This window comes from Nannospalax galili, unplaced genomic scaffold (assembly GCF_000622305.1).
Source record: "Nannospalax galili isolate Female #2095 unplaced genomic scaffold, S.galili_v1.0 scaffold25, whole genome shotgun sequence".
NCBI lineage: Eukaryota > Metazoa > Chordata > Mammalia > Rodentia > Spalacidae > Nannospalax > Nannospalax galili.
This window is the reverse complement of record NW_008355642.1, coordinates 1,890,084-1,916,426: the sequence shown is the minus strand read 5'-3', so window position 1 is coordinate 1,916,426 and position 26,343 is coordinate 1,890,084. Positions and strand designations below refer to the sequence as shown.

General features: G+C 42.0%; 1 protein-coding gene across 4 annotated transcripts in view; it reads left to right on the top strand.

Annotated features, from left to right (window-relative positions):
- Tmem164 (transmembrane protein 164) overlaps window positions 1–26,343 on the top strand; it is a 207,680-nt gene that overhangs the window by 144,327 nt on the left and 37,010 nt on the right. For all 4 annotated transcript variants that reach the window (XM_017803143.2, XM_029556052.1, XM_008852956.3 and 1 more), the window contains one exon: window positions 20,816–20,894. In XM_017803143.2, the coding sequence (XP_017658632.1) occupies window positions 20,816–20,894 (79 nt within the window). The remainder of the gene's footprint in view (window positions 1–20,815; window positions 20,895–26,343) is intronic.

Genomic DNA, 26,343 nt, shown 5'->3' with positions numbered 1-26,343 from the left:
TTGTAGCTCTGGGCTTTCTTCTATAGCACCAATAAAATAAATATTCTCATAGTCTATCCCATATTGCAAAATGGTGATAATCTTATAATTCTTATTCATTCAGTAAGACAATGAATGTAAGGTACATATTTTAAAGCCTCATTCATGCTAGTAAATGCTTAATAAAGATTAGCTAATGTTGTAATACAAAAAATTTTAATATTTTCATCAGTGTCTGAGAGTTTTCTCTTTGTTTGGGTAGGAGGTAATGCTGAGGCTTGAACCTGAGCTCTCAAACTATATCCCCTTCCCAAGAGTCTTAATTTGTACTTAAAAATAGGAATTTGTGCCAGGCACAGTGGTACATGCCTTTAATCCCAGCACTTGGCAGGTGGAGGCAGGCAGATCTCTTGAGTTCAAGGACAGCCTGGTCTACATAGTGACTTCCAGGACAGGCGGGGGCTACTGTGAGACCCTGTCTCAAATAAATGAATGATGACTCAGCGGTTAAGAACACAGGTTGTTCTTGCAGAAGACCTGGGTTCAAATCCCAGCACCCACATGGCAGCTAACAACTGTACGTAACTCCAGTCCCAGGGGATCCGACAGCCCCTTTTGATCTCCACAGGCATTGCATGACACAGATGCATTTACCTACATGCAGACAGTACACACATACACATTAAAATAAGAATGATAAATTTTTTAAAAAATAGGAGTTTGTAAATTTTAATATTTTTATTATTTTTATTTTATGTGTATGAGTGTATTGCCTATATGTATGTGAGTGTATCCGTGTTGTGCAATACTGTGGAGGTCAGAAGAGGGCTGTAGATTCCCCTGGAACTGGAGCTAAAGACGATTCATAGCCACCATGTGGGTGCTGGCAATCAAACCTGGGTCCTCTGCAAGAGCAGTAAGTGCTCTTAACCGCCGAGCCATCTCTCCAGCCCCAGTAATACAAAATATTTTAATTGAAGTTAAGGTGCCTTTGAGCATGGTTTTGACTTATAATCAAGAGTCATATTTTGAGCCCTGCAGAAGGATTCTTTTTGAAAACAACAGAAATAGTTTCAAAGTGAACCCCAAATCTCCCAGACAGCACTAGCATAAATTGGGAAGTAGAGCTAGGAATGACAGGGTCCTTATCATTTCTTTCTTCTGTCTGTGGCTTCCCCCTGAGGTTTCTCTCCACTATGGTACAATGTCCTGCATATGAAAAACCTCCCCTCCTCTCCTGCAAGTGAAAAGAATAGATAGGCTTGGGGTTTGAAAATACTGGAAGCTATTTAGGGTAGGAAAGGGCACTGTGTTTGAAGGGGCTGGGTCTCTCAGAGTGAAGCTTCATGCTCCCTTAGGTGGCCATCGGCTTGAAGCACATTGCATTGGGATGACCTGCTGCAGCCATCAGCTGAGAGCTTTTTAATAAAAATGAAGCCCAAAGTGAGAGAACAGCAGATGTTTCATTCTGTCTGAGGGTCTGAGGGAGAAAAAGCAATTAGCAGCTGCTACTGATTTAGCAACAGACACCTGCTAAATGAAAATCTGTAAACCCGGCCAGGCTTGGCATCAGAAGCATGTACACTGCTTCTCAGGCATTTCTGGGAATTGTAAATTGTGTTGGCTTAAAATGGCAAGCAGGGGGCTCGGAGAAGCTGAATATGTTCATCTGGATCAGGAGAGTACTTTTCTAAGATGGCAGCAGTTTAGATACAGCCTCTTTGGTTAGAGGACAGAGAAGAAGAGGAGAATGAATGTATATTGAGATGATGCTTGGTTACTGTTTGCTTTGACCTGATTCTAGGTTACCTTCTGGGGAGATCACATAGGAGCAGAGAGTACTAACAGGAGGGGTTAGGGACTTAGCAAGTAGCATGCCTATCCCTTACATCAAGGACCATGAACCGTAGTGCAGGATGAAACCTCAAGTCTATGTCCACCTTAGCTCTACTCCAGGCCTGTTAGAGACTATTGGCTGTACTCATAATCCAGACATCTATGGAACTGGTGCTTTGATTTGGCTGAGAAGGAGGCTTATCCGTGACCTTTTGCCTTCTTTTCCAAGTAGATATTAAACACTCCTGTGCATACCCATTTTTCTGAGACCCACAGTGAAACCAAACCTCAGGAATGTCAGAATCCATAAAGAGGGCTTTAGAGATCTATAGTATGTCAGATGTATGTATACATGCTGGGATGGAGGATGCAAGCTTTCACATGGAGGGGTGTTCAAGGTATGACTCATAGAAAAGGAGATCACCTTGTAGGTCATCTACGTAATATTGAAAAATGGAAATTCTCCCATTTGTACCTCATTTCACATTTGTGCCTCATGCCACTGTATGTAGTCACCATTTCTTAATCTCCAGTCTAGGTAAGAGGTCACCAGTAACTGGGCCAAAGGGATGGGCCTTGTCTTGTTTCCAGGCTTGAACAAGAGGATAGCAGTTTTCCTTGTGGGACAGGAGCCAGGAAGAGCCGTTGGCAGATGTGTGGTCAGAGTTGGCCTGAGAAAATGCCATCTGGATCATCAGACTGGCAAGATATTTCAGTGTGATTAGACAGTGTCTAGTTCTAAAGTGTAACTGAAAGAACATTCTTTTGCTTTTAACTGAGTAGACCCTTTTGTAGTTTGCTTTCTGTTGCTCTGATAAACACCATGACCAAAAACACTTTGGGAGGAAAGGGTGTATTGAAGCTTACAGTACAGTCCTTCATCAAGTAAAATCAGGGCATGAGCTCCAGGAGGAACTTGAATGCAGGAACTGACCACGGAGGGATGCTGCTTACTGGATTGCTCCCTCTAGCTTGTTCGGCTGTCTATTTTATACAGCTCAGGCCCACCTGCTGAGGGATGGCACCAGCCACAGTGGCCTGGGCCTTTCCACATCAACTAGCAATTAAGAAAATACCTCACGATATATGGAAGAAGTTCCTCAATTAAGGAATTCATTGAGGTAATGCCTCAATTGAAGTTCCCTTTTCCTAGGTGTTTCTAGTTTGGGTCAAGCTGATAGAAATGAACCATCACAAAAGTGAGAATAGTCTTCTTCATATGTTTGGCTGGTTTCTCCAAGGTTTGTTTTAATTTTTACTCCCTCTGCCTAACACTTCCAAACAGAAAAAAGAAACAGTAGTGATCAAAGGTAGGAGGAAAGTTAGGGACCCAGTCTTCAGCCAGAATTTGGGATGCTCTCCATTCTTTGGTCATGGGAGAGAGAGTATTCCCATCAATTAGTTCCAACAAGTGCAGCAACCACTGCATAAATAAGTACATTACAACACCAGTCTGCTTTATTAAGGATACCCAGGGCTGGGCGTGGTGGTGCATACCTTTAGTCTTAGCTTAGGGAGGATGAGGCAGAACAATGGTTAGTTCCAGACTAGCCTCGACTACAAAGCAAGTTTGAGCCTAGTTCAGGTTTCAAATGTCTCAAACAAAACAAGATGAAAACAAAACTAAAACGAGTCTGGGACACTGCCCATGGCATAACAGTTCTTGGGAAAACAAGCACCCATAGACTTGGTTCTTATGTAATAAGACAAAAACTGATCCACTGAAGGTACGTTACCATTCTACTTATAACTCAAATCTGTGTGGCTTTCACAGTTCAGACAAACCCTTGGTGACAGAATTACTGATTTTCTTTTGGGATCTAAGACCCGTAGGTCTCCGCTGATTTGACAGATCATCTCGCCTGGTAACCAAAGGAAGGATGTCTTTTCATAACATAGTGTTCTCCTGAAGGTCCTAGCCTATACATAGACTTTTTTTTTTTTAAAACAACGACATGTTATTTTTTTGTTGTCATGACAAGTACCTGAGGGAAGAGTTTCAAAGGAGGAAAGATTTATTGTGGCTCATGGTTTCAGTGCATGGTTGACTGGATCCCTTGCTTTCTGAATCTATGGCGAGGTAGAGCATTGTGGCAGAGAGGCATGGCAGAACAGAGCTGTTCATGGCATCCAGGAAGCAGAGTGGGAGGAGAGAGAGAAGGAGGGAGGAAGGAGAAGCTGGAGACGAAGTATCTCTCTCCAGGTTATATCCTTAGTGACCTACTTCTTTTAAGTAGTCCTCACATCCCAGTAAAGCCTTTACATTATGAATCCATAATGGATTAATCCACTAGGTGAGAACCCTCAGGATCTAGTCACTTCGATTATTTGGATCCAGAAACCAAGCTTTCAACACATGAGCTTTTTCAGTACACTTCACATTGAGACTGTAACACATGAACGCTGTGAATGAGTTTAGCAGGACTTAATCCCTACTACTTCTAAATCCCTGCCACCACAAAAGAGCCTGTTGATCTTGTGCAGGTCATCACAGCTGCAGTGATTTCAAGGGTGCATCAGCCATGTCATGCCCAGAAGGCAGCATTCCACAACACCTCACTTCTTTCTTGAGCTCTTACATTCGTTTTGCTCTTTCTTCTGTGATGTTTTCTAGGCTTTGGAGATGGTGATACATGTGTTACATTTAGGGATGTATATTTGGCTTTGTGTAAAAAGGTTTTTGTGAGCCAGGCATGGAGACGCGTGCCTTTAATCCCAGCACTCAGGAGGTAGAGGCAGGTAGATCTCTGTGAGTTCAAGGTCAGCCTGGTCTACATAGCGAGTTCCAGGCCAGCTGGGAATACAGGGAGACTCTGTCTCAAAAAGACCAAAAACAACAACAACAAAAAACCCAGGTTTGTGTGTCTTCTGTGTGTTGTGTGTCTCCTGTGTGTATGTGGTATATGCATGTGAGCGTGTGGACATGCATACCCATGTGTGTACATGTGGAGGACAAACCAGGATATGGGGTGTCTTCCTCTATGCCTTATCATCTTCTTTTCTTTTGACGAATTGGTCTGCCTGTCTATCCTCCAATAGTGGGGTTACAGGCATGCACAGCTATGCCCATCTTTTTATGTGGGTGCTGAGATTTAAACTTGTGCCCTCATGCTTGCATGGTAAGTGTTCTTAGCCACCGAGCCATCTTCTTAGCCCAGGGCTAACCATTCAAACATCAGTTACTCTCATCACTTTGAACAGTTATGAGCCCCTACATTCATCATTGCCTAGGGCAAAAATAAGGTTCTCTGACCAAAGGTGACAGCAGCACTATTCTATGGGCAAAAACAGCAATTTAAAAGGCAATTTGACTGGCACATAATGTCTATTTAGAAAAAAAAACACTAGTTCATTAGTTCTCTACTAGAGCAACTTCTTCAGCCATTATTGATGGGAGAGGAGCTCACAAGGTTCCACTCCCACCATGAGAAGGGGAGAGACTGAGAGACCTTTTCTTTAGTGGTATAGCCACAGTAAGTTGTCCATGCTCCTATAATAACATGTTACCCATGCTTCTGTAAGTAACACTAGTTAAAGTCATTCCTATTTTTTAAAAAAGATGCGAAAATAGGAGGACTAATTGAGAAGAGAAGGGGAATCAGTGGGGTGGGAGAGGGTAATGAGAGTATGATGAAAATGTATCATATATGTTTGAAATTGTCCTAATATGTATATATGTCTTTTAGAAGGTTTCTGAACAGTCTTAATTATAATATCTTCAAATATTTCCTGTATTTTATCTTTTCTTCTGGGTTCGAGTTACATTAGTCCATCTTGTCTTCCCAGCTCTTAGTCTTCCTTTCATAATTTTTATTTCTTTGTCTTACTGTACTGTATTTTGGATCATTTCTTCAGTTCTGTAATCTACTTACATATAATCTAGTTGTGCCTTACCAGAAGTTAACTTATTGCATTTTTATTTTAATTACTACATTTAATTTTTAAAACATTAAACAGTTTAATAAGTATATCATGTAAGATCTTGGCTCGTTTCCTTGTGCACTTAGGTTTTCTCTTATATATTGTTGTTGCACTGTAAGTTACTTCATTTCTTTGGGCTCTTACTTGTGGGGATCTTTTGAGTCTTAAATTTCTCTACAGAGGATTTATCTTTGTTCTTGCCAGTTATGTGAGGGCTGCCACTCTGCTGGCATGCCAAACAAAATTCTCACTAAGATTTTTAGATTACCCACGTAGTATACATTTGGATTGTGAGGCCACATGAATGATGGCTTGTTTCATGGAAAAGCCTCATTCCTTCCTACTACTCTTATTCAGAGTAAGATTTAAGACGGATCCTTGTGTACGTCTGCACGGAAGTGTTGTTTTGTGGAGGGTGTGTATCTGAGCTTCATGAAGGTTATCTCTCTAAGGCTTTCTAGGAAATCTCTGGATTTCTTGTCCTTTCCCTGTGCCTCACTTATAAAAAGCTTAAAGCTTATTTAGTTGGCTTAGCAAACCATCTTTTGTGGAAAGCTGGGTTATGTGGAACCAACTTTTTTCTCTGGGTTCTTACTTAATTTCTAGCCAGAAAATACCTTTTGTAACAGACTTTTTTCTTTTTTTTGGTGGTCCTGGGGTATATCCCCAGGCCTCATACATGCTAGTTGAGAGATTATAAAAAGTTCAAACCATATTTTATTGAGGACTTTTTCAGTGGAAGATCTGTTTAACTACCAATATTTGATTGATCAGAAATGAGTGTCTTGATCTTATTTTCCAATATTTTTATAGCTGAGTCCTTTCTCTCTGAGGCAACCAAGAGGATATTGAATCCATTGGTTATCCCTGTTGTTCTGAAATAGTTTTATATCAGCTGCCAAATATCTACATGTGTTCAGTATTATGCCAAGTTCTATGAGATAACAGAAAGTGCATTCAACCTACCGTATAGTGAATTAAACACGAAGAGCAGTGGTCTTGAGTCCTTCGAACACTGATTTAAACAAAATCGCTGCACTCTGGGGATCAGCATTTTGCGTGAGGTAAGTATAGGGCTTTAAAGTTCATAAAGATCATTTGTATTGTCTTCATAGTCATTTTCATAAAATAGACACTCAGTAAATATTAGTTTAAGGAAGAAGTTGGTGCCTGGGACATCATGGAGTCATATTCCAGTTCTGATAGGTTCCCATGGTGATGTAAGTAGATAACTGGCCATAAAGCTATATTCCAGTTCTAATAGGTTCCCATGGTGATATAAGTAGATAATTCAATATCTGAGATCACATGGTAGGAGTGGAAGAGAAAGATTAAAAAGCAGGAGGTTAAACCATTATGTATTTGAGTCCTTTGTAAAGTAAGTTTTAAAGTGTTCCCTCTGTACCATAAAGGGCTTCAATGTGTATTGAGATGGCTTAAGGTGGTGGTTAAGAACACTCATCACTGGAGTCAGATTGTCTAGTTTACTTACTGTTTTTATAAGTAACCTTGGGTCAGTTACCTAATTAATATCTTTCTCAATTTCCTTATCTATAAAAGGAGGATTTCCAAACCCATCTAAGGGTTTTAGCATAAGAATTAATTAACAAATTGTATGTACTTAGCTGATGCCTGGCAGAGAAATGCTATGTACCAGCAGTTTTAGTTACTGTTAATGTAATTGTTGACTTTTTGTTGTTTTGACCACTAGTCACATCACTATCTGCTGTCAATACATTTTCCTGGGAGCTGCCTTCCATTTCTTTTTAAGAATTCTCTAGCATTTCTATATCTATCACTTAGAAATTTGGAGCTTGTCCTACTGTAGTATTTCTCTAAGTATGCATTGAATATACCTGCATTCAAATGTCCTTAGGGAGTTTAGGAAAATACACATTGCTGGATCCCATCCCAGGGTGTCTAATGAAGATTCCTTTGCTGCCAATTTGATACAAATAAAGGTTCTACATTTTCTGGGTCTGGAGAGATGGCTCAGCACTTAAGAGCACTGGCTGCTTTTGCAGAGGACCTGGGTTCGTTCAATTCCCAGCACCCACATGGCGACTAACCATCTGTAACTCCAGTTCCAAAGGAATCCGACACCCTCTTCTGACCTCTGCAGGCATTGCACAGCACAGATGCACTTACATACATGTAAGCAATGCACTCATACACATAAAAATAAAAATTTTTTAAAAAGAGTCTACTTTTTCTGTGTTAGGCGAGCCAGGATCTAAAATTAAAAACCATCATTGGAAGAATCTGAGAGCAACCTTAGAGCCTGGGAGGATCCAGAGGGGAAAAGAAAAGCAGACATAGAAAGAAAGGTGAACTGAGTTTGCTCATGCCAGGATATGGTCAAATACCACCCACCTCTGATGACCTCAAGGGAATATGTGAAATTGCCTTCCCTTGATGTAGAAATTTGTGGACCTAACTGTAGCTTGTAGCAGGAGTCATGGGGTAGGTTAAGGGAGATGTTGAGGTTAGGAAAACAGCAAGGCCTGCCTCACAATGACTGCCTGGAAACAGTGCCCCCTCCCAGTAGAAGATTAACCAGATTCCCTGCTTGGCAGCTGGGAGGTAGAGTGGAGGTTCAGTGCCCTTGAGCTGTTATGAGCAGACTGAGAGCCAAACCTTAGAGGCCTTTTGGTCCTTGTCATTGCTTTATTGCTAGTTTGAGATTGGCCTTTATCTCAAGCTACTTAATGCTGAAGTCCTTTGAAGCCATTAAAATATGAAAAGAGGATGCCACAGACTGCCTGGGCTGAGGAGGAAGTAGGAGCTAAGTAACTTTCCTCTCACAATTCTTAAATGGTCATGGTGGAATCCACAGCCTAAGGCAGGAAAGAATAACATCTTGGTCTGCAGAGTGGTAGAAGAGGCTCTCTTTAAGTCCCCTGTCACTTTACCCAAGCAGGAGAACTAACCCTGGGCAGGTCAGTCTACAGGTGCATTTTGGCCTCCACACACAAGCTAATTGACTTTTGACTTATAGTTGCCCTGGTTCCTCTGGGAGCTTTTTGGACTGTCTCTGTTATTAGCTTTTCCTTTGAGAAAAAGAGCAAATACTGACTTTTTCTCCTTGAGTGAAAAATCAACAATGAGTTCAGTGCTGTACTTTTAAGTCCTGAAGTACCTTCTCACGCACTCAAAGATAAGTTCATAGATTGCATCATATTCGACATGTGGCTCAGCTTGAAAAAGTTTGAAAAAGTGTTAAGTCTGGAATTAATGAACTCATGACCTCTGTGTACACTTAGTTGGCTAGTGCCTGTATCATAGTGTAGAATCCAGGTAGGATGAGGACTTTGGGTTTCATAGAAGACCCTAACCTAACACTTTTCCATGACTAGAGCAGTGTAGAGGATGAAACAGACCACAGTGTTTGAGATCATGTGTTCTGGTGTCAGATTCCTTGAGTTTAAATCTTGACTCAGACATTTAGACCTTGAGACCATGCACAAATTATTTATTTGAACCTCGGTTCTAGATCTTGCATGCACACAGTTAGGGCAATCACATTAACAATTGTGCATTTGTGCCATCTCCACCATTCATCCATGCATGGTCTCCTTAAATTTTATTTATGTATGCATTTGTTTATAGATAATATAATTCCTGTAAACCTAATGTAAGGGCTAACCCTATTGATAATAACTTGGATCTGCCTATGTGTTAGTCCTCGAATCCTACTGCTTCCCTCCTTACCTCCCCTAGGAGAGCACCACTAGTCTGATTTTGGTTATTTTTCCTTTGCTCTCTTTAATACCTCTTATCTATTTTTTATGTGTATGAGTGTATTGCTGCATATATGTTATAATGGCCCCAAATAGAGTCCCCCAAATTGCAATAGCTAAAGTAGCTCCATTTTCTTCACTTTGTATAAGGCAGCCACTTTAAACTTCAAAGGCTAAAAAAAAAGCCAGCTTCAGGGTTAAGTGCTTGAACTTAGTTGCTTCAACTTAGAAGAGTGCTTTCCTTGGAGTAGCTGACCTTGGTCACCTCCCAGACACTGCAGCTGTGCTTCTTGCCTAACCAAGAGGCCTTTATAAGGTAGTTTCACCCTCCCCTTGGGGTTGTGGGTCCTGAATCTGCCCAAGGGACCACTGATGGCTATAGCCCTAATAAATTTGACCAATTAAAATTTGAATTGGGTCGTCTTTTCCCAGTGGTTTCAAACTCCATAGCAATGTAACTGCACCTGTGTCATGCAATGCCTATGGAGGTCAGACGACAGGGTCGAATCTCCTGGAACTGGAGTTATTGATGGTGGTTAGCACCATGTGGGTGCTGGGAATCAAATCCAGGTCCTCTGCAAGAACAGTCAGTCCTCTTAACCACTAAGCCAGTTCTCCAGCGCCTCTTCACTCTCTTTAAAAAAATAGTTTGTTTTGGAAAGATTGTACGAGACAGAAGTAGTAGATATTACAGCAAAACATTGTTTGCTGGACATGAAAAAGCCATTGCACACATGTACGCATGGAAGCTCTGACTGCATGCACAAGATCTAGGCAAAATCAAGCTAGCCAAAATCCCAGCATGGATGAGGGAGGGGTTCATGAAGTCCTACCACTAGCTGAGGAACAATTGGCAACTGAGGGCTGGGGGCGGGGTGTCAGTTTTCTGCAGGGATGCAGCCCCTGAAAGACTATCCATGCTCCAGTAAATGTCCTACACACATACACACATAGGCTTCATTAAATGGACTCGGGGGTGAGGGGGAGAACATGAAACTGGGGGGACAGGGAAGGGGTAGGAATATACAGAGGAATTTGAAGGGAGGGAATAATGCGGGGTGGATTTTATTAAAACACGTTATATGCGTGTATGAAATTCTCAATAGCAATAGTTTTATCTCATATGCACAGCTGTCTATAAGCATAGGGATATGTAGCTATTGATTCCTATATAAGACATCATTTAGTTTTAGTTTACTGGCCCTTATAGAAGGTATTATGTGTATGTCATTTTCTAGGACTTTCTTGTTCTATGCAACATTGTGTTAGAATGATGGATTCCTGACATGGGGTACCTATAACTATAGTTATGTTTCTCAGTGTGACATTCCATCATTTAAGTCAATTAGTATCTTTCTCTGTTCTACTTGGGATGGGCATTTGGTTGTTTGTCATAGTTTGCTATTACAAAAAAGAAAACCCTCTTGTGCCTCAAGTCCCCCATCTTACATTTGTGAGTAACAATAGGAGACACCTACTAAGGGTGATATGAAGAAGTTAGCAGTTTGAAGACATTTCAAACAGGCCTTGCCTATGGTATGTGATTGCTGTATTAGTTGCTTTTCTTACTGCTGTGACAAAATGCTTCAAAAGAACAGGTTCACAGATTGAGGGTACAAAGCATCATGTCTGAAAAGGTGTGATGGTGAGAGAGGCTGTAGCTGTGGTCCCGGCAACATTTACCCACATTGGTAGTTGGTCATTTCCCGTGAGAACAGGCAGCAGATCTGAAGTCAGTTAGAGGTGGAAGGGGAGGAACTTGGGAGACCTCATTTTTACCTTGATTAAAATAAATAGCTAACTGAGGCCTTCCAGAATACCTCATGGCTAACAGAGCCAAAATTGCCACTTAGTACAGTTCTATGGGCCTGTCCCAGTGAGGCAGGTAGGTCTGGGCGGCTATGTCTTTCACACCAGGAAATATCTTGCTGTGTCAGCGGAGCAAATAGTGTCTTTCATGGGCTCAACTTATTTCATTTGACATTAGGAAGCTGACTGGGGGCCAGCCATTTGGCAACTCAATTCCATTTTCTCAAAGACTCAGAGTACAAAGAGGAAGTGGGAGTTAGCCCTGGAGGAAAGACCAGTGCCCTACTGACTCACTCATGCCACCCTCTCACCATATCAGTACATAGAATAAGGTGCACTGCTATGTGCCTGCTCAGTCTGTGGGCCTCTGATCTCGAGGCATGGGTGGAAGTGGGATCACCTGTGCAGGTACATGAAACCATGGGATTTTGGGGGCCTCTAAAACCAATAACACCCCCCTTTTCCCTGTATTGGAGATCAACTCCCAGGGCCTTGCATATTCTAAGCAAATGCTCTAACATTGAAGTGCATCTCCAGCCCTGACATGTTGCTTTCCTAATGTGCTCAGATATGCTGAGGAAGGGGATTATGAAATGAAAAAAAATGAACTCCAATCATTATTAATAGCTGCATGCAGCATCTTGACAAAGGATGCCTGTAAAACAGGTATATAAAACATATAGTATATGGGACTGGAAAGATGGCTTAGCAGTTAAGAGCACTGATTGCTCTTGTAGAGGACCCAGGTTCAGTTCCCAGCATCCACATGACAGCTACCAAGTATCCCTAACTGCAGTTCCAGAGAATCTGACATCCTTTACTGACCTCTGGGTATTATAAGCATGTGGTGTACTTACATGCACACAAAACACTCAAATATATATTTTTTTAAAGGCGGGCATGGTAATGCATGCCTTTAATCTCAGCACTCAGGAGGCAGAGGCAGGTGGATCTCTGTGGGTTCAGTCCAGCCTGGTCTACACCACAAGGTAGCATAATATTCTCTGGATTCAACCAATTTGTTTCAAACAACAGGATTCCATTAATTTTTACACATTTGGATCATCTGCCTTAGTTCCATCTCATCTCCATCTTCCGTCACCTTTTCTAGTTCACTTGTAGTCCAGACCTACATTTTTATTGATTTATGAGTAACTCTGCCAGGTAATTAGGCTGGGGCCAAAAATTGAACATGGTCCCAACTTCTTTACTTCCACAACGTCCAATCTATACTTTTGACAGCTGGTCCTAATCTAGAGAGAAACCCCACCATCCTCCCAACTACCTAAATCAGCAGCCTGAGTATCATTTCTTACTTTGTTTTTTGTTTCTGCATAACTTCTTATCTTGTGTGTTCATTGCTCCTGGTGAGTCACCTTCCTTACTTTCTCCCAAATCTACCCATCCTCTTCTTCCATTTCCCCATGTCTTAAGCTTGATTTAAACATTGCTGTTTTCAGTTCCTACCCGATTTCTCTCCCTCCAGTAGCATCCTGTGTATTTGGCTGCCAATTCTACACAAATGCATTTTTGGGGTCTTTTTGAGACAGGGTCTCCCTGTAGCCCCAACTGGCCTAAAACTCCTTATGTAGACCAGGCTGGCCTTGAACTCACAGAGATCCATCTGCCTCTGTCTCCCAAGTGTTGGGATTAAAGGCTTGTGCCACCACACCCAGTTTACAAATGCATATTCTAAGGTTTCCTCTTACCTTTCCCTCCTTTGAGAAAATCAAGTCAAAGCTAGTCATTGCTCTCAGGATCCACCTTTATCTTATAGCCTTCTCAACTAGACAATGGCTTTAATAGAGCAGAGGTCCCACCCCACAAGATGTCTGTATCTTTACCAGACAGACATATCTACCACATAATCCTGATGAGATGTGATTGACAGTAGATCATCCTAGGTGAGCCATGTTGACTTGTTTTGATAAATAAAAATGTATCCAGTGAGAAACTGTGGCCTAGAGATGGGCCAAAAAATGGACCAAGCTGGAAAACCTAAGTACCCAGTAACCATCTGCTAAATGTACTACTGTGGGACTTAGGGGTGTGGAGTAGTGACCTCTTTCTAGAGGCTTTTGCTATGGCAGAATGAAACTCCAGCTTTACAGCCAGAGCGATTTGGCATTAAGTCTTGCTGATTATGATTGACATTCTAGCTTTACTACTTCCAAGCAAGATTGATGTAGAATTGGAGAAGAATCTTGCGATAGATGACAGTTACTATATAAATATTATTTTGCTAGTGGGCTAAAAACTGTACATGCTATATTTCACCTAATTTCATGACAAGCTGGTGAATTCAGGTGAGGACCAGCAAGATTAAGTAATCTGCCCAAAGTTGCATAGAAAGGAGAGAATAGGCAGGATTGTACTTCCAGCATCCTGACTCTTCACTAGAGAAGTTTCTTTGGGAGTCATCTGTAAAGTCAAGAACCTGGATAAGATTAAGTAGTAAATAGTGAGCCTATCAAAACACATGCTACAATATCTTCTATCTAATGAAATGAAGATTCTTAAAGTGAAACAAGCCAGTCTCAGAATGAAAATATTTTAAGTTTTCTCTCATATATATGAAAAAGAAAGCCAAGGAATTGGTTCTGGGAGGTGAAGAGATGGCTCAGTGGTTAAGAGCAGGAGCTGCTCTTGCAGAGGGCTCAGCTTCAGTTCCCAGAACCCATATAGAGGTTAACAACCGTCCACAATTCAAGTTTCAGGTGATCCTATGCCCTTTTCTGACTTCTGTGGGCATTGCACAATGTGGATCCACTTACATACATGCAGGCAATACATTCATACACATAAAATAAAAATAAATAAAATATTTAAAAAATAATTGGTTCTAATCTCTTATAGTATTTAGAGGTGAAGCACATCATGAAGGACATAGAGAAGGAAAGCCATCGAGGTAGGGCAAAATCAGGGAGTAGTCTTCCCACAGCATAGCACAGAAACTATTTTCAGGATGAGGAAATGATGATCTGTTTCAAATACTTAGGGTAAATAAAGCAAGATGAGACCTGGACTAGCAAATCCAGTTGCACAGGTTGTTACTTGCACAAGGGGTAAACGGGGTCCCAAATCTATCTAACACCCTGTCAGGGGGATGATTCTGGCAGAAAAAAGGGTTACTACTTGCAGCTCCTACAAGAACATCATACAGGCCAACTTTCCCTGTTATCTTGCTCACTGGTGTTAGGAGCATGGAAGTCATTAGCAACCTCAACAGAAGCAGTTTGGGTACAATAATGGGACTGGAAATTTGATTAAATTGGGTGGAATCACACTTCAGAGGAGAGGTAATGATGGCAGTGACCAGAGATCAGTCTTTTAGAATATTTTAGCAGAGTTTTACTTTAAAGAGAAGAGCTTGGGGTGGTAGCTAGATGGAGGACATTAGGTGAAGAGTCTTTATGTCATTAGATGAAAGATATTGAAGTGTTGTTTTCTGACAAAGCGGACAATTGGTGCTGTGACATCCTTGAGAAGATAGGAAAGGATCAACTGAAGATCATGAATGGCAGTGGCCTTCCCCAGCAGCAGCAGGCTGCCTGCCCAGGGGCAAGAGGTAGACAGCTGTGTGGGTGCTTTGAGGAGGGGCCATGGATGTGGGAGCTGGTGCGTGCTCTCTTCCCAGGATTCCTTTTATCTCCTGTGAGGCAGGAGACTGAGAGCAAGGATAGGGAAGGTGGAGGAGAGCAGAATCCATATTGACATAGTTGCTTAGGAGACAGTCCAGGGAGTGCCCATGGGAATATTGTGAGATTACTGGACAATAATAAGGGCCTGCTCACAGGTTGTCATCATGAATTCAAAGAGTTAGCAGCATGGCTTTATTTCCGTTTTTCTGCAGGCATGCTTACTTGCCTGGTTTTCAGGACATTAAGGTACAGAGCTGGGTTTAACCATGAATGCAGTTTGGTACATCAAGCAGGAAAAAGGGAGAGAGAGAGAGGGTGTCAGGAGGGTTGGACATATGCAGGAGGAAGGAACTAGACCTTGAAATCCGTGCTAGGTGCATCTAGAAGTGAGAGCCAGAGATGAATGAAGGGCAGTGAGGAGGAGGTTAGACCAACAGAGAGGAGGGCCTGTTAAAGCTAAGGAAGTGAGGAAGAATATGTTGGAAAGCAGGGGCCAACATGAGGGGATATGGAAAGGTCACAGGTATGACTGTGGGAATAACTGGTAAGGTACAATGGAACGGCGATCTTGTGGGGAAATGGAGGGAAACACATCAAGAAGTCAGGGTATAACTTCCAGAATGAGACCCTATTTCAATAAAACCAAAACCCCAACCATATCAGGGTACTGCTAAATATCGAAAATACAGGGGTTTTGACAAGGGACCGTTGGAAAGACATGACAGGGTGGTGACAGGTAAGTCTTCAGGAGCTGTGAGGATTTTGGTGTGTAGCCACATGACTAGGGGCACATATCAAGAGACAGGTTGGCAAGGAGGTAGAAACATTCTGGAAGGGACAAGGATTTGGAATCTACAGTGAGAAGCAGAGAGGTATCCTCCTGGCAAAGAAACATAAACAGGTATGGAAGGAGAAACATCATTTGGGAGAGCAGTGAGAACAACATCATCTTTCGAGAACAAATGAACTGTTTGTTAATGCAAGAAGGTGAAGGGATTGGATTGTTCAATAAGAGTTTGAAGATATAATAAATTGTATTAGTGATGGCCAGTGGTCCCAAAAGAATAGAGGAGAAGGAGTTCAAGAACTGGGAAGGGATGAGAAATCAGACAGATGAGGGGATGTCCATATGGAAATTGGAGGTCAGGTTTTAGTAGATGATCTGTGTCTTGGTCTTCTTTGGTGACTGTAGTAAACAAGAATGTAGGGCAAAATGGACTTGGTCTCTAAGTCAGAGTAAGATGGTGTAGCCATCAGGGTTGTGAGATGGGAGGAGCAGGTTAGGAACCTTGCCATAGGCAGGGTCCATATACCTAATGTTTTGGCCAACTGGACTGCAAAGGCCCAGATAACTTTCTACTCAGTTTCCTTCTATGCTGAAACAAAACAAAACAAAATGGTGTTGACATTTTTATTATTCTGGACTTTGAATCGCAGCAATGTAAGTAGTTGTGGCTATACTCCCAAGATTCCTACAGCTGAAAAAGAATGAAGCTGTGCATTAGAGTTCCAGGTGTGAGTTCGGTAGGGTAGAAATGAAAAACCAAATCATGTTACTTCTGGGCGAAGTGTGGCAGATATGGTTTATTAAATGGAGAAAAGAGGGTAAAGAAGGCTCCATGAGAGAGTTTGTAGGCAAGCCTGAACTCAGGCTCAGTAAAGAAGAAATGTATTTTGCTTTCCCCATTGCTGAGTATCTCTGGCCCCAGCTCTGTATGCTGCTTTCTTGGATAATTTTTAGGTTCTCTGCCTGTGCTTTAGTTTCTTCATCTGTCAAATGGGTCTAACCATTTCCCCACATATAACCAGTTGATGGGAGGTTTGCAGCAATTAAATGTTAGAATTATTCAAAAGTATTTTATACATCACGTAGTGCTTAATAGAAGTCCTTAATAAGTCTAATTTGCTACTAATTGGTTAAGTGGTAGGGTTTCCACTGCTATTTGGCTCGCTTCCCATTGCTGCCAGTATCCTGATCTTCAACACCTCCCTTTCAGCTCCATCCTCTTTTTCCCTCCCTCTTCTCCTACACGTCACCTTTATCTCCTTCCTCTACCTAGCCCTGCCTGCCATTTGGCAACTGTTGTGAGAATTTACTCCCTGAGGTGGGCACTAAGCAGCATCTATCTCCTACGGTCCTAATAATAAACCGATGTTCAGTTTCGCCAAAGTTCCCTCTAAGGACCCAGTGAGTTTATTGGACTTCCTTATAGAACACGAGTGAGTGGTTACTGACAGGAGCGTGCTTGACCCCCAAACAGCTGCACTGGAAGGTCTGTACCCAACATGAATAAGATTAAGAGTTAACTCCCCCATGGCTGTGTCGATGAAGTCCCTTCCCCTAGACCTTTCCAGCCTATATACTCTAACCCCTCCCAAGACCCTAATGCCATGTGCAGTTAGGGCAGAATTATACACAATTGATTGGAAAGAGTGGCTGGAGGCTTAGCTGAGGGTCCCATGACCTTCCTTGCTCTCTTCTTCTATGAGGAACATCAAGAGTCAACAAGTCCAGCTGGGATGTCTTTTGCCAGCAGGCACCAGGGAACTTTTGAGGATGGTGTTCCTTTAGCTCAGGGGATAGTCCTATAAACAGCATCAGTACCTAGGTCGGCTCTCTTTATGGCATCCCATGGTAGAGAACTCTAGGAATAGGATGACCCTCAGAGGACAGAAACTTTTGGGAACAATGGTCACCCCAAATGAGGTCTGTGACCAGTGTGGCAGCAGACATTCAGTGAACCAACAACAGGAGGCTCAGGAAGCTTTCATTATAGGACAAGATTAGACACTGATATGTGGGAAGGGGTGACAGTGGGCAGAACAGGCTATGAACATGAGGCTCATTTGAACAGGAAGGACTGGGCCATGTCACCATGTAGAGAGACAATTGGGGTCATGTCCTATTCCCTTTGCCACCCCCCTTATCCCCCACCCCACCCCACATTGCTACTCTGGTTTAACACCTTCTGGCCTTTTGGAGGGGTACTGATCAAGGGAAGGTAGAGTTCAACAGCCCTTCTTACCCATAGGTTTCTGAAACACAGATTCCATATCCACAGTTTCACCAGCTAGATTAAGTATATCTGAAATATTACATCTGTAAAGAATATGTACCTTTTGTTGTTATTCCCTAAATACACCATGAGAATGATTTATACAGCATTTACATTATATTAGGGATTATAAGTTGTCTAGATATAATTTAACATCAGTGTCCAGCCTTTTGACATTGTGATGTAACATTGTGATCTTCAAATGTGTTGGGCCGCATTCGTAGGCCTCCTGGGAAGCATGTGGCCCATGGGCCACAGGTTGGGCACCCTTGGTTTGAAGTGTCTAGGCAGATGTGTATAGGATTTTTGCAAGTGCTACACCATTTTTATTACAAGGGATTTGAACATCTACAAATTTTGGTATATGGTGGTAGAATCTTGGAGCCAATATCAGACAGATACTGAGGGAGGATGTCCTAGTTTGTTTCTCCACTGCTGTGCCAAAATACTCTGACCAATACCAACATGGGGAGGAAAGGGTTTATTTCAGCTTACATCTCCCAGGGAGCCCAAGGTAGGAACTCAGGGCAGGAACCTGGAGGCACGAACTAGAGCACAGGCCATGGAGCACCCACAGTGCACTGGGCCCTCCCCATCACTCAACAATCAAGAAGGTGCCCCAGGCCAGTCCAATGAAGGTGATTCCCCAATTGAAGCTCCCTCAACCCAGGTGTGTCAAGTTGACACTAAAACTCTCCAGCACAGAGGGCTTACTACATACTGGCAGAAACTACGAACTCTAAGGCAAACTTCTTACACTTGAATCTTGCTTCTGTCACTGAATGAGCTCTAAGTTATCTAATCTCTGTACCCCAGATTCTCACCTGTAAAAGGGAGATAATTGAGGTAGTTCAGTTAATAGTTTACAAAATGTTTATAATTATTTCCATTTTGTTGATTCCAAAACTAGAGTGGAGTGGTTAAGTGACATGTCCAAGGCCGTACATCTGTTGAGTAGCATTGTTAAATCTGGAATGTGGACATGACAGACTGGGAAATAGTTTGCAACCACTGTGATTAGGGGTCTTCTGACTCATGCAGATGGACACTTTATTTCTAGGAGGGCTCTGCATGAGGTACACACAGGTGGGCATCAGGAGTCTGAGAGGTAAAAGAGGGCAGAGGAGCTGCATGGGGATATACAGGGACTAATGGACACGTGGCCTTGTTCTGTTTCTGTGCTCCAAACCATAGGTCAACATCCTGGCTTCCAAGGCCCCTTTTTTTTTGGTGGGGGAAGGTTAGTGTTCTGATTGTAACCAGGGAACTGAGTCTTCCTGGGACCTTTTTCTCCTTGCCTGGTGTTGGATGATTTCATTGAAGTGAATCAGTTAAACCTTTCATACCTCAGGTTCTTCATCGGTCAAATTCAGGAGCCTGAGTAAATCATGCTGTAAACATGTTCAAAAAGCATAAAGCAATATCCCAATTTAAACTACTATAGTCATCCATGACTACATTAGTGTCAAATGTGAGCTTCTTAGGCCTCCATACTGGCCTTGTGCTAGTGACGCTGAGTGTCTGATGTCATCATCTTCTGTAGCATGGCTTGGAACATTGTCTGCTTTTTTGGGTTTGGACATGTCTCCGTGAACATAAAGTGGAAGCTGTGTATCACCTTGGTCCCTGGGAAGTTGTCCTTCAGTGTGTATTTCTGTTGTCAAGTGCCAGAGCCATTGTTTGTGTCCAGGGTCTCCAGTTGTCCCAACTACCATTTTGGGAGCTCTGCCATCTTTTTTCAGTCCTTGGCACAAGGCAGGCTTGGGCTCCTGAGCCTTGGGTGCCTATAACTGCTTCCTCTTATTAACACACAGTCATGATTCTGTGCTTGCCTTGAAGGGAGCAAGAAAGCAGTTGACACTTTCCTTGGGAGTCCTTGTCTCTGTGGGCTTGTCTTGGAGTCAGTGTCTCTCTCTCTCACACACACACACACACACACACACACACACTCTCACACTCACACATGGTAAATGTGATGGGTTGATAATATGCGCTAGACGAGGCCCCTTGTCACATCCTGAAGTTCCTCTTTCCCTACAGAATTGGTAATCTAGCGTTTTGGGGGGAGACTGGAAATGGTGAGAGAGGTGGTTTGTTGAATGTTAGGAGGGAGAGGAAGGTTCTTTTGGAAAGCTGTGTCAGAATTGACCCAACTCCTTGATCTTTATTCTGAAACAGGGCAAACCCTGCACTGACTCCCCACTATTTCCTGTAGAAACTCACTATTCTTAGATCTAGACCCGAACAGGCTTAGGATTCTTTTTTTTTTTTTTTTTTCCATTTGGCATATGAGGACAATACATCTTTCTCTGTATGTTCTTCTCAAATGAGGAGTAAACTTCTAAATACTCTTCCACCTGCTTTCCAGGAGCAGGAAATAATATAAGGTTTTGTTGATCTTCAAATATATTCTGCAGAGTACTATTATTTTTAAATATCTTTTTGCTTAAGAAAAAAGATGTGGAAAATCTCTGTGAACACTGTCTTAAGTAGGTTTTTCTCTATGGAAACCACTCTCATCAATCATGTGTCAATAATATGCATGATGAATCTCCAAGTGGGGAGATAAAATATATGCAATATTTCCTCAATTCTTAACACACGTTTTTGTTTTCCATGGAGTGATTTTCAAATACACCTTGAAAGATGCCAGCTTACATGAAAAATCTATTTATTTCATTTATTTTTTCCCCAAATTGTGAAGGGATGTGAATGGATGAGATGTCAAGGAGGGTACCTTATGGATCACAAAGGATATGGGTGTTCGTATTCTGAATGGAATGCAGTGAGTGCTTCCTGTTCTGAAATGCCTCTCTCCATCTTGTCCCCACAGCTCCCCTTTGAATTGGAGATTTACTACATCCAGCATGTCATGCTCTATGTGGTTCCCATCTACCTGCTTTGGAAAGGAGGTAAGGCCAACAAACCACATGCCTCTGGCAATCCCATATCCTGCCTCTCTACCTCTGTGTCCTCAAGCCACACCATCTTGTGTGCCTGTCAGGATCTTGAGCTCTTGCCTGGCTGGGTATCTTCAGTGTGCTTGATGTCAGGCCCCAAGCACTGGGGAAGTGGGCATGGATGACACCTGCAAAGAGTCTGGGGATAGTCATCTACCCTTGTGGATGAGCATGGTACTGCATCATTAGGCCTAGGCTTTGGGTTTGGTGGCCTGGGATTTGCATGGCATCCCACACACTGTGTCACTCTTGTGTTTCTGCCTCCCTGCCTGTCTCAGTGTGTGCTTCAGAGTAGTAAGAAGAGAATAAAGTACTCCATCCTCTCAAGAGAGGGACTTCGCCTTCTTGCCAATTGTATCCATCTTCTCAGAACCAAAGAAGCTACTGAAAGGCGTCAGGAATGCAGGGAATAGGGGATTGTGGAACCGAAGAAAGAGGCAGATGAAAATAGTATCTTCCATGTAAAAGAAATGGTCGTAAATGTCAATTTGATCAAGAGTGAGATACTACCAACCTGGTAGAGACAGTCTAGAAAGGAACCTGATCTACTGGTGACCTCATGATGTTGCTGAAATTACCCACTCCACCCATTGAAGACAGAAGGAAAGGAAAGTTCCTATGCCCTTGGGCTTGCAGTGAGAGCTGATCTGTGGCTTCCTTCTCATCCACCAGAGCCTTTCTGTCTAGGTTGCTGAGATTTTTTTCTGGAAGAGCAATACTTTCCTCCCCCTCCTCGGGCAGCAAAATTCCATTTTTATCACTCTAAAAATGGCATGAGGCCACTTGGGTCTTTGAGCTCACTAGATGGTACTCTGGAAGTTCTGTTGGGTTCTGCTGCTTCTTGTCAGTCAGATTTGCCTCCTCTTCCCTGGTTCCTGTCATCTTGTGTTTGAATATCCTTTGAGGCTGCTTTTACGTTGTGGTACCACTAGGGGGTCTCACACTGTCAAAGAACTCTTTCCTTTAATTTGGTTTGAAAGTACTCCTTTCTCTACTGAGCTTTCAGAGGAGACTGATGTTCAAACATCCAGGAGGAGACATGTGCCATTTCACAGCTCCAAGCCCAGTGGCATACGAAACAATCTCCTAAAAATAGTCAAGTCTCATAAGGTACATTAATTCTGAACTGAAGCAGGGCATCAGGCCTTTGCATTGTTCCTTTCTTCTGAGGTATGTCATAGAAATCATGACCGAGTCCACATGCTTGTTATTGAAACTTTGCTTCACTCTGAGTTTAGCATCAAAAGCTACCCAGTAGCTGGGCTACGCTTGTCTGACATGGAAAATACCAGGCAGCCAGCTCTCTTCCCTTCTGGGTAGGGGGATGAAGCAAGACAGCCTGGGAAACCACACTCTCTAAACAGTACTGATTCTCTACAGCCTTCTGTTGGATCATTTGCTGTGCTCTTTGATGGGACAGAGCTGAGGAAGTTGGGGTTCTCTATTTTTGTTTCAACCTGATTCTTAGTAATTCGTTCCTCTTCACCCGGAGAGGAGAAGCGATTACACCAGCAGCAATAATAAGAACCACAGTATATAATTGTGACTACCCTCTGTTGACTGTTTATTGTGTGCAGAATACATTTATAATATGTGTTTTGTTTATTACACATTGTAAATAGCCTATTGAAGAATCCTCTTTGGAGGAGAAAATCAAGACTCAAACATTTCAGTACCTTTTCCATAACCATAAGTAACAAAACCAGAGTTCAAAGGCCAGCCTAAATTCCTTCCCAGAACAGCTCTTCCATATACCCTAGTGTAGGAAGTGCTACAGAGGGAAGGGTGGAAGCAATATCATTTCCAAAGGTCAGTTCATCTCAGAAGGCAACTGTATCTGCTTAGAAGGAATGCTGCTGGCATTCTGGGTCTCTAACTCCGGAAGTGAGAAATACGACTGTAATGAGGGGTGATATGCTTTTGCTGCTAACACATCGTTGGCACCAGGCTTGGTGAAGATTTAGTTCTCAGGACCAGAGAAAGGAATGATGTCACTTTCATCCTAGGACCTCAGAACTTGAAGTCTTTTACAATCTGGCCAGCCTGGAGCTATTTCTGGGGTGTACCACCTTTTCCAACTCTTTGCTGCCATCTGCTGTTCACTTGGGAATTATGACAATGGAGAGACATTTCTCCTGAGTAAGGATGTTTTGAATTTTGGTCCCTATCCTTGGACCCTCCCTCCTCAGGAGGGGCTATGAATCTGTAGACGTGAGAAGATAAATCCCTTTGAAACCAGTAGGAGAGACTTTGAGGCTTCTATTCTCTACTAAACTCTGGAAATTTTTCAGAAATACATGCATTAGCACTTTTTACTTAGGACAAGACTGCTCTCCTATAGGAATATCCAGTGCCCAGGAGTGCTGTTTTGGCTTGAGCACAAAGTTCCTGTTCCTGGAGCTTGGGTATAAGGGATAGTGCTGATTGGGAATCCTGTTCCTCACACGTTACCACAGTCCTAACATACCACCACAGGCCATGGGCCTCTTTTGGCTACAATGTTCTTTTCTTCTTCCAGCCTAACTCTTTTTTTATCTGTTTCCTTTCCTTTCTTCCTACCATTGGTTTCCTGGAACTAACTTTCTTTTTTGCTTTGTTTTGTTAGTATTCATGTTTTTAATTTTTATTGAATCTTGGCACATTATAGTTGTATATATGTATAGCATACACAATGATACTATAATATATACAATATAGATTGGATCTGTGTATGTATGGAATACACAGATAGTATAGTGCATTCTGTGTAGAATGACTGAATCTGTATATGTGTAGGGTACACAGTAATACTAAAATATATACAATGTCAAATAATTGAATCTAGCTGGTCAAACCTCATTTCTTGTAAAAACCCCTACCCAGCTAGCAGTCTCTGCAGAACTAAGACTACATCCTGTTTCTTTCCCCAAGGCTGTGAACTGTACCCTGCATCATGTGCTGCCTGGAACTCCACCATCTTCTACGTCATTGTTTCATCTCTACTTTAGGGGTAGATGTTTTCTCCTTTAACATTCTTGTTATCTTTTTTTTTTCTTTTGGAGGCAGGGTACCATGTATTTCAAACTGTCATTAGAGTCACTATATAGCCAAAGATGACCTCACTTCTGATTCTCCTATCTCTACCTCCTGAGTGTGAGATGAGAGGCATGTACCAGGTTACCTGGTTCATGCAGTGTTGGGGATCAAACTTGACTGCTAGGCAAGTACTCTATCAACTGAGCTACATCCCCATTTCCTCTCTGCCTCAGCTTTCACCACCACCATCACTTGATCTCTTACTCTCTTCCCTCATGTTCCTAAAAGTCTATGGCCTGTCATTCTCAATACGTCCATTACTGGGTTAGGCAGGATACTGAGAAACTGCCAATGAAAATATTAGTCATATCCCACCTTCTCAAGATTTGGAATTATAAATTGCATTGCTTTCTAAATCCCCTTCTCTTTAGCCACTCTAGTCTCGTTTTTAGCCCAGGACTCCTCTGTTTGTGATCATAAACTGCTCTGTCTGTGATCAGAAACTGCTCTGTCCCTTTCTTTGATCCAAATTTTCACTCCTTTCTGCCGTTATAGTCAACTTATGCCACCATGAGCTGTTACTGGAACTTTCCTTTCGCCAGCTCCTGAAAGTGTCTCATGTCCTCTGTTCCCTAGAACTGGGATCAATTTCTAGTTCCTCTGTAGTACGCCTAGTCTCAGCCTAGTGCAGTAAATCAAGTGAGTCTGATGAATGCCACTGAAGTTTCGTGGTCTCTATGATAACTGTGTCATCAACAACATTGCTCACTTATTTTCTGTCTCTGGTTAGATCCTCCACACATTGTCCTTAGAAATCATGTGTAAATCTTTCCTACCGTCTTCAAGTTTCCTGACCACTGTAATAAAACTTTCTATTCTTTCAATTCTCAATAGATGTTCCCCACCCCCACCAAATGACTGAGAGAATAGAGGTTTTGAGGTGGGAATTTTCTTAATACTGTCTCCACTTCTGGTAGCTTCATTACCCACACTGATTCATATGCTCCTCCCTTCCATATCATAAGCTTTTCTGTCACCCTCCATTCTTCTATCTCCTGTAGAACCTCATTTTAGCTGTTGGGCCCTTGTGTTTCAGGAATACAACTTTTCCTTCACCATTGATTTTTTTTTTTCAGACAACTCATGTACAACTCTGTCTTTCCTTCTTCCTTCATCTCAAACAGCTCAAAAAATGAAAGGTTTGTCCAACCTAAGGATAGGTATGAGCACAGCCCTCCACAAAAATTATAAACTTAACAAACATTATGAGGGTATTTTGCAACTTTTTTATTTTTTGGTAACTCAGTTGTGAGGTTCTCAAGCATGAATTTTGTAGGTGTAAGTGTCGTGTCACAATGTCAAAAGATTGAACATGCAGAGTCTAAACAATATCTCCCAGTGTTTAGCTCTTTGGATGATAACTGTTTGCATTGTTCATATAGTCATCTATTAGTATGAATGCAGTGCATGTCCTTGAATCTATTGATTTTTTTAAAAATACTAAAATGTGATTGTTGTTAAAAGACATGAAAGCATAATTTTCATTTCCTGGCTATTTTAAGGGACTTGAAATATATTACAAAGGTATCTCCAATCAGAAATCACCTCATGAACATTATGGACCTGTGGGAGACATGTGACTCTGCTATCTCTGACTGTGCCTTCTCCATTAACTTTCATTCTTTAGAAAAATGCACTCTGACACCCGCACTCTTGCCAGGATCATCACAGAAATGGCACTGGTAAAGGTCTCGAAGAATGTCCATTAGATCAGACCTAATAACCAATCTTTATCTAACCAAATCTCTGCTGTACTCAACACTATTGATTGCTCCATTTTCAAAGGCTCTGCTTTTGACCTTCCTAAGTTCCCCCTTTCTTCTGGCCTGTCCACCTCTCTGACCATGCTCCCCCTACTCTCCTTCACCCAGTCTTTTTCTATATTTCCTCAGAGCTGAGTTCCAAGAGCACTCACCCTCGAATAATTTGGCATGATCTTGTGCTTTCTCATGGTTGAACTGTCCATTGATGTAGAAATGGCCACTCTCATCATTGTGATGGCCACTACCACTGTCCACAGCCCAGATTCATGGGACTTATTTTTTTTTACAGATTTGATAAATACATTTTATATCTCATAATAGCGATGAAGATTATACAAAAGCTATTAAAACAATTATAAGAATAAATTCAACTGTCACTTAAGTATCTAAAGCTATTTTCCTTTGCGTTCTTCCAGAATGATTTGTTCTTATTCTTTACCTTAATTTGAGGGACTTCAAGAAGATACTTGTGTTTTTTTTTTCATACAGAAGAATTCATTCCAAGGCAATTGACATTGAGACGTTTTCACATGCATTTCTAATCTCTATATACATGACTATCA